This window comes from Lissotriton helveticus, chromosome 8 (genome assembly GCF_964261635.1).
Source record: "Lissotriton helveticus chromosome 8, aLisHel1.1, whole genome shotgun sequence".
NCBI classification, from domain to species: domain Eukaryota; kingdom Metazoa; phylum Chordata; class Amphibia; order Caudata; family Salamandridae; genus Lissotriton; species Lissotriton helveticus.
Window position 1 is genome coordinate 1,614,906,938 of NC_136069.1, and position 8,936 is coordinate 1,614,915,873.

An 8,936-nucleotide genomic window follows, 5' to 3' on the forward strand; every position below is an offset into this window, starting at 1 on the left:
AACTGGACCTGTAGTTTGGCGGACATCAAGACAACCTAAGCCCCTAAAAAAGCTTGTTGAAATCCATTATCTGTAATATCTAGCTTGATTTGCCATTTTTCTGAGATTTTATCCAGATCATCGGTCTTTAATATATTTAAAAGATTGTATACAGTACCAATACAGGGGAGAGTTTCCTGCATTCATTTTTCTATTAGCTCATTCTTGGTTACTCCGCCTCCCCCTTTCCCCTTTTTCAAAAGGAATTCCCCTATTTAGAGAAACTTAAAAAAACTCTCTATAAGTGAGGTTAAACTTCCCTTTAAGCTCTTCAAAAGATATAAACCCAGGGGTGTGTAAAAACAGCCTATTTTATCAATTCCACTCCCCCACCAGTTTGTCATACAGTAGTCATCAAAGATCCCAGGAAGATTCTCACTACCCTGAAGTGGCGTATGAAAATTAAATTTTTCCAGCCCTAACAATCGTCGGATAGGGGCCCAGGTTTGGAAAGCAGTCAAAAGAGTCTTGAACCCAACCCTTTTATAATATCCTAGCTCCAGCCGGCACCATAGACAATCCCATTCGGATGGAAACGATTCTGAAACCAATTCGGTCGGAAGAGTTTTTTAACGACATCATAATCGGCCCCTCAATGTCATGAGGTGTTAGGTTAGATTCTAATTCTATATCAAGGTAAATCGTGGGAAACATTTGAATTAACCCCTTCCGTGCTAATGACAAAGCCAGCTCGTCATGGGCGTTACCTGCGCTACGCGGATGACGAGCTGGCTTTGTCATAAACAAGCCATTTTTTTAAATTCCAGCGCACAGCGGGAAAACGCGGTAGCGCGGTAGGGGTTAACTGGGGAAATGCTATGTGAATAATTAGATTTCTGCCTTAATGGTGATTTCTGACAGAACTGTAACACCTAATATCAATAGGCCAAGCCAGCCTTCATTATTGATGGTCAGGGGAGATACCATCCCAGGCAACAGAGTTGTTTTTTCTGACTCCAAGTATTCTACCACAAATGCCAATCTGAAAGTTTAGAAAGCAATCTTGGGACATGCCTTCCTGGAGGGTCTCTTTGGTAAAAATAGAATCTATCCACTAACATAAATCCTGAGAGTATTGTTTCACTTTACAAACAGACTGGTCATAGAAAGAGCAGGCAACCAATAAACAAAATGTTATGTAAATTATCAGGTTAGCATTTAGTCAAAGTCAGTGGCTTAGGTGGCTTAACACTTCTTTGTATGTGCATAAGTATCTACACTCTCCATATGCCAGGGACAGAGAATGTGGAAGATGAGTCTCTGAAAAGAATTAGGCAGTCATTGGCAAATTTCTATCTGCTGGTCGAATTTATTTCAGGTTTATGAGTAGTTATCAAATTTTTATTGTAGCCTCCCACATTTCTGCATGTCTGGTTTTACAGACTGTAGTATTTTTTCTGCTTTACTACCACTATATAATAACAAAGTTTTTGTTCACCTCCAAAACGGTGCACAGACATAATATCGACTCCAAAATATCGTTTGGACATAATATCGACTCCAAAATATCGTTTGGAGAAAATATCGACAGGACAGAATATAGACAGCCAAAATATCGTTTTTAAGGTAAGTGAAGTAATATAGTTTTTAAGGTAAGTGAAGTAATATCGTTTTTATTTTTAGGGTTAAGGGTCAGTTTTGGGTTTTTGGGTAAAGGGGTATTTCTAGGGTTCAGGGTCAGTTTTGGGTTTTTGGGTAAAGGGGTATTTTTAGGGTTCAGGGTCAGTTTTCAGTTTTTGGGCAAAGGGGTATTTTTAGGGTTCAGTGTCAGTTTTCAGTTTTTGGGCAAAGGGGTATTTTTAGGGTTCAGGGTCAGTTTTCAGTTTTTGGGTAAAGGGGTATTTTTAGGGTTCAGGGTCAGTTTTCAGTTTTTGGGTAAAGGGGTATTTTTAGGGTTCAGGGTCAGTTTTCAGTTTTTGGGTAAAGGGGTATTTTTAGGGTTCAGAGTCAGTTTTCAGTTTTTGGGTAAAGGGGTATTTTTAGGGTTCAGGGTCAGTTTTCAGTTTTTGGGTATTATTTTATTATATTTTATTACTATATATATATATATGTTTAATAAATATGAAATAAAAAAATATTTATTTAACTTTCATTAATTATTTAATTATTATAAGTTAATTTAAGTAATTTTAAGTATATTTTAGTAATTAATTATTAATATTAATTTAATTTAACACTGTTTTTAGTAAATACGATATTTTTTACAACTATATTTTTGTAAACGATATTTTTAACTCAATATTTTTGTACTTACCTGTTTGTAGATAGAAACTCGATATTTTGACTGTCGATATTTTCTCAACGATATTTTTGATGGTCGATATTCTGTCCGTCGATATTCTTTCAGTGATCCCTCCAAAACAACTACTTTGTAATGCAGCTTCCTCTTGGTCTGTTATATTCTAGAAATGCCTTGTACATGGTGCCTAAAATCTACCTATGGAATGACATGTCATATGTAGACTGCAGGGTACATTAACATTACCCACACATATGACAAAAAATATATTTACCGAGAGCACAGTGGAACTGTGATCACATGCTCTGCAATGAAACATGGCATTGCAAAGAGCCATTGCCCTGTAGGAAAGAGTAATTTCACATATGCATAAGTCATCCCTAGAGTGGGCCTTGTAGGGTGATTATATATAAAGAAAATAGGGCACACTACATATTGGGGTTAGAGTGCTCTCACTTTAAAATCAGATTCAAAAGCATTTGCACTGAATAGGCTTTGCTAGACTTTTCTCTGAACAGGTCTAGATGGGATTGACATTTTTATTTCCAAATCCGATGCTTCAAAGGTATCTTTCACTTAAATTGCAAAATCTGATGTATTGATGAAGTCAGATTATTTTTATTTAACTAAAGTGGAAATGTAACTATGGAAATGTGCTTTATGCTGCTTGAGCCAAAGCTAACCTAATGCCAGCTTTGCCACTCATCTCTTCCATAGCTTGAATATACATCGTTGGCTGAGTTAATGACTCTGGCTCATTGACTAATAGCCTGCCTCTGAAAAAAAGAAGAGCAGGTTTGTGTTAACTGCTGGCTACTTAGCAGGGATTGGCTATCTAAGCTGGGACAAGAACAGTTGACAGTACAAAAATTGCTTTAGCACTGCATCTTTTGTCTTGAAGGTGGCTGAGAGGGATTTTCCTATTTATTTACAGTACCCTGCAAGACAGTCAGGCTCGAGGCACAGTAGAGGACAGAATCAGTTGTGACCCTATCAGGTGGAAGGAGATTGCATCTAAATATGAGAGCATCTAAGAAGCTGACAGTGGGCATGCTTGGTGGCCCAATGGTCCTTCCATACGGAAACAGAGGCTCCTGGGTACTTACAGTAATAAAAAGAGGAAATGTTGCAAAATGAAGTGGATTGATCTGCATCTTAAGTATTAACTCTTCAGTATATTCCTGGTTCTGGGAAGATGCCGCCTGAAAAAAGTCCCGGTAGATGAAAACTCTTGAGCCTTGAATCCTGCTGGAAGTATGATTCCCTTGGGGACATAACGACTTCTGAATCCTGCTGTCTCCCATGGACTGGAACTGCTCTCCAAGGATCAAGTGGTTAGCCTGCTGTTTGCCTGCTTCAAATACACAACAAGCAGAAGGACTGCTGATCCAAGAGGGTCAAGTTGACCACAGAGGACTGGACCCTGTTGGAGACCTGGCTGGAGAGAGACCAGGTGCCTAGAATTCTGCCCAATGATACCAGTGGTGGCCAGTCTGACCAGAAGGAACTTTTGAAGTTGGAGAAAGGCAGAACTTAGAAATTTGATCCACCTCCAGATTCCGAGACAAGGTGCAGAATCTTGCCCAAGGATGTCACACTCCAGGTTGCCAAGAAAACCCGGTTTCAACCCCATGAAGCTTTTTGCCACTCTGAAAATTGGTTCAGGAAAACTTGTGGAGAAGGCATCCAGGCTTATGTAGTCCTGCCTAGGTACAGCTTTCAGCATTGCCCACTAGAGAATTTTAGTTTCCAAAAAAGTAACAAAGGGCCAAATTTAGAGTTTGGCGGATGAGGTACTCCATCACAAATGTGACGGATATCCTATCTACAGTATTACAAGAGCATTGTATCCAATGGCACTTGTATTACGGTGGATGGGATATCCGTCATGTTTGTGATGGAATAGCCATCTGTCAAACTGTAAATCAGGCCCCAAGTTTTTAAGTGAAACCTCAGTCTATCAGGCCCACAAAGCAAACTCGGCTGCAACAAAATCCAGGTTTGTACAACTCAGAGTTTTTGGTGCTAAACCCAACTTTGAGGGAAACCCTGGATTTCCAGAACTGGAACATTTAAAATAGATAAATAAACCCCACACACTGGGAGAAAATGCCCCGGGTAAAATATTTTTTGTTTTTCAAAAATAAACTCCCACTTTAGATCACACCTATGTCCTGGTTAACTGCAAATAGTGACCTTTGGTTGGCACTTTTTCTTGGTGCATTTTACCCTCATGCTTTTCACACAAACATTTTAAAAATCATTTCTCCTTTTCCCTCAAACCTATTTTAATGATCTTGGTCTCCCTGATCACTAAACAGTTGCTTCTAAACTAGTTTGTCTATTATATTGTGTTCTCTGGTATCCCTTTACTGTTGATGGTCCTGCTTAAACCTAACACACACATCTCTAGTGATTGAGGGCTCTTTGTGCCATAGTTATCAGTGATTGAGCAGAGATGTTCTCAGAGCTGTGGTTTGGTCTACTGAGAGTGGCTTTATTAAGTTGGCATTGATATCCCCCCACTTAGCAACCCCAGTTTGACGAGTTCAGATTGCAGATTGTGAACCTCTATGCTGAACAGCCTCTATTCTGTTTCAGAGTGAAAACACCCAAAGCATCTGAGTTAGACACTGTAACAAACAACTAATTAATTAACTAATTATCACTGTGTCTCCTCTTTGCAATTCTGCATTATCCTTTACTAAAGATGCTTGTGATGTTGTATTACATATCATCAGAATGCTAGGATTATTAGACAGTGCAGACTGCACAGTGCATGAAATAGACAAGTGTGTGATTTATATACATGTACAAATAAATTCAGGAATGTCACAACAGTTCTCCAGAAAATCCAGCTCAAGTTGTTGCATCTTTGTTCAAAGGTTTTATCATCCTGAGATCTTGTTGACATTACAACCCATTACAGGGAATACGCAAATCTCATCAGAACATAAGCTGTCTGTCTCACACCTCTCCAGTTGACCTAACAGTCAATCCATGAATTGGGTAACTTCTTCTGTCATCTCAATGTGTACCAAAATTGCTGTGATCAGTTTACACACGGCTCAGTATCAATTCCTGAGATGCCGGTCACTGTCTGCTACAGCGTATCCATATAGAGTTACACTTAACATGTATGCATATTTATTAGCATGTATTTATTTTAACATTTCATAAACCTTTGAAGTTTCTCTGAATAAGGTCTGTAAAATGAAGACCTCAGTACACCCCAAGCGATTGCAAGCGATTTAGGGTCTGATTTAGAGTTTGGCAGATGGGATACTCCGTCACAATAGGGATTTGCATACAGCTAGTCTCTGTCTGGAGCCGTGAAGTGGGTGAAAAACGATGGACTAGAATGTGGCCCAAGTAACTTGCAATAGCTGAAACGTAATGAAGAGATTCACCCACCACCTTTGTGTTTTCCTTAAAGCTTAGTAGTAAACTTGCCCTTGACAATGTGAAAATGTGTGTGATTTAGATTTTTCCTAAATCAATGTGCCATGGCCTAGTATGAGCAAAAGTGGTGGTATTGTAGAATTATTTTGCACAATAGCTTGTATTGACACAAAAACAAGGATTTGAGGTATCTAATAAGCATATATATATACTGTACATAGCCGGACTTGGGTCTCATGTATTGTAATTGGGTTCATTCATTTATTCATTTGAGGTTTTGTGGCAAGTTTTCCTTAGATTTCTTCAGAGTGCGAATAATGGATTTCTGTGGACAGCGCCCTAGAATAAGAAACCTTTTGTGCAATGATTTTAAACACTAGGGGCCAGATGTAGGAGCCCTAATACCGGTCGGAAACGGTCGATTTCGGCCATTTCCGACCGGTATTAGGGTTTTCAGATGTAGGAGCATGCTTTACAGAATCGGTATTTTACCGAATCTGTATGTACAGATTCGGTAAAATTACCGAATCGGTAAATACAGACTCGGTAAAAATACCGATTCTGTAAAAGCACATGTAGGTAGCACATCTTTGAGTGCCGCAGGCCTTTCAGATTCGGTATTTTACCACCCAATCCAATTGGGTGTTAAAATACCGAATTCAGGTGTGCATGCACATGTGTGCATGCACACCTAGCCATGTGACAGGCAGACATGCCCTTAGGGCATGTCTGTGTGCCACATTGCGCGCATGCCTATTTTTGGTGTGCCAGAGGGTGTCAAAGTGACACCCCCTGCACCCTTGCAAAATTCGGTATTTACCGATTCTGTAATTACAGAATCGGTATTGCCCATTGATTCCTATGGGCTTCAAGGCCCATAGGAATCAATGGGCAATACCGATTCTGTATTTACAGATTCGGTAAATACCGAATCTTAAAGATTTGTTATTTACAGAATCTGTAATACCTACATCTCCCCCCTTCATATTTACCACTTCTTAAATACCGAATCGGTAAAATTCGGTATTTAAGAAGTGGTAAATAAGAATTACCTACATCGGGCCCTAGAAGCCTTAGTGTGTCCTTAATTTAACAACAGACATCAACATGTAAGTGTGATACACCAAGGTCAGTGTACCTAATATCTTACTGGGCTTTTAGTTGGTGTGTCATTTTGTTTCACCCTTTGTAAAGGGGGTATACTTTATTGGGTCTATTTGTATGGACACACTACTCTTCTCAGTGTGGTGATACACAATGTCAGTATGCCACAGTGCTTGGAATGTCTGAAAAGTGGGGAAAGGTTGGCTAAGCAGGGCAGGCAATGTTCCAAGGAATGGGGTAGGCACTCTCCCTTGAGGTTTATGCTGTGACTATAGTCAGCTAAAACCTTTGGATTTACTTAGGTATGTTTAGGCTCACATTTGTCAAGAGTCTTGTTTCTTGTTACATTAATGATCTGGGAGGTTTTGCAATACATAAAGGAGTGAGGAGCTATCAACAATGGACATCGCTTACATAAAATGCTGAAATTCATCTGGACCGTTCAGTGCCACCTCTCTTATTGCAGTTGCACTTAGATGCATTTTCCATCTACCATACTCATGAAAAAGACACACCTGTGGTGAACTGATTCAACATAAAACCTTAAGCATGAGTATCCTCCTCAGTTAAAGGAGTACATCACTTGAAGTGGTTTTAGCCAATGAGATCCATGGCTTGGAGTGGTGCAGATTTGTTTGCCAGTCAAGTTAAATAGCATGCTACAGTATCATCCTGTGTTCATGTAGCCAAGACTTTGAGGGTAATCTGGTGTTCTTCAGTGTGGTACCATCTCAATTGAAATGGTTTCCATGGATCACTCAGGATAATGGAAAGATCTGATACCATCTAAAGTTATTTCTCAGAGCTGATCCTGCTACGCTGGAATACCCTGACTATGGTTGTGCGGATCTGCTTTGTTTTTATGCTGTATATAACTGGATTTGACACAGGTGGCACCAAAAGGTAGATATTGGCCATGAGAATGGGAACCAGCGGTGAGCTGTGGCGTCCAAACCTGTGGACCACCGATAGACCAATAAGAGGAATGTAAAACATGAGGACCGCACAGATATGGGAGACGCATGTACTGAAAGTCTTCCGCCGTGCATTGTTGGTGGCAATATTTAGGACAGCTCGTAAGATCATTATATAGGACAACAGAATGTAGATAGAATCAAGACCCTTAGTGAAAAGGACAGCAATAAGGCCATATAAACTATTAACCTTTATATCTGCACATGCAAGCCTTATTACATCCTGGTGCAAGCAGTATGAGTGGGACAAAAGGTGGGACTTGCAAAAAGAGAATCTTATTGTGAGAAAGGGAATAGGGAACACCACACAGAAGCTTCGAGTTAATATCAGGAGACCAATCTTTGCTATGACTGAGTTAGTTAGAATGGACGCATATCTGAGAGGCTGGCAAATAGCCATACACCGGTCGAAAGCCATGGCTACAAGGACACCTGACTCCATTGCCGCAAAGGAGTGGATGAAGAACATCTGGATGAGACAGGCTTCAATAACAATCTCACTAAAGTGGAACCAGAAAATGCCCAGCACTGTGGGCAGTGTGGTCAAGGTCACCCCAAGGTCAGTGAGCGACAACATGGCCAAGAAGAAGTACATGGGTGTATGGAGGCTCTGCTCTTTCCAGATGAAGTAGAGGAGGGTGCAGTTCCCGATGAGAGCGATGATATATAGGAAACATAGTAGTGGCGTGAGCCAATGCTGGCTTGCTTCCATTCCAGGAATTCCAATCAGAAGGAAGGTAACAGGAGCTGGCCGAGAATTATTAGATGACTCCATCACTTCTTCTTGGTGTCTTCTCAAATCAATCATTTGAAAATCCTGAAAGAAAGTGCAAAATAGAGTACTTTTCATGATTAAACCTTTAACAAATAATCCTATATGCCTGCTCTCTTTCTTGCAGGACTATTGTGAACAACAAGGTCTGCTTATTGTTTACAATTCATTGACTTCTTTGTCACTCTTCTGTGCTACTTCCTAATTGGCCAGCGCATGCCAAACATCACTTCCTTTTCTTTCTGTGGTGCATGAAACAAGCACAGATTGATTCAACTTAATTATTGGTCGTCCGCTGCTCATGCTGTGATTGCAGTACTATTTCTTCTTCTGTATGCCTAGTCAACCTTTTCAATAACTATTGTGCTCACCAGTTTCAGGTCTGCCATGACACGGTCAATGCTGA

The 8,936-nt window shown here is 40.1% G+C and overlaps 1 protein-coding gene across 1 annotated transcript; it reads right to left on the reverse strand.

Moving 5' to 3' along the window:
- Positions 1-7,576: 7,576 nt before the first annotated feature.
- Positions 7,577-8,533, reverse strand: LOC144772091 (olfactory receptor 51G2-like). Its single transcript, XM_078656270.1, has one exon. The coding sequence runs from the start codon at positions 8,531-8,533 to the stop codon at positions 7,577-7,579; it is 957 nt and encodes a 318-aa protein (XP_078512396.1).
- Between the last annotated feature and the right edge of the window lie 403 nt (positions 8,534-8,936).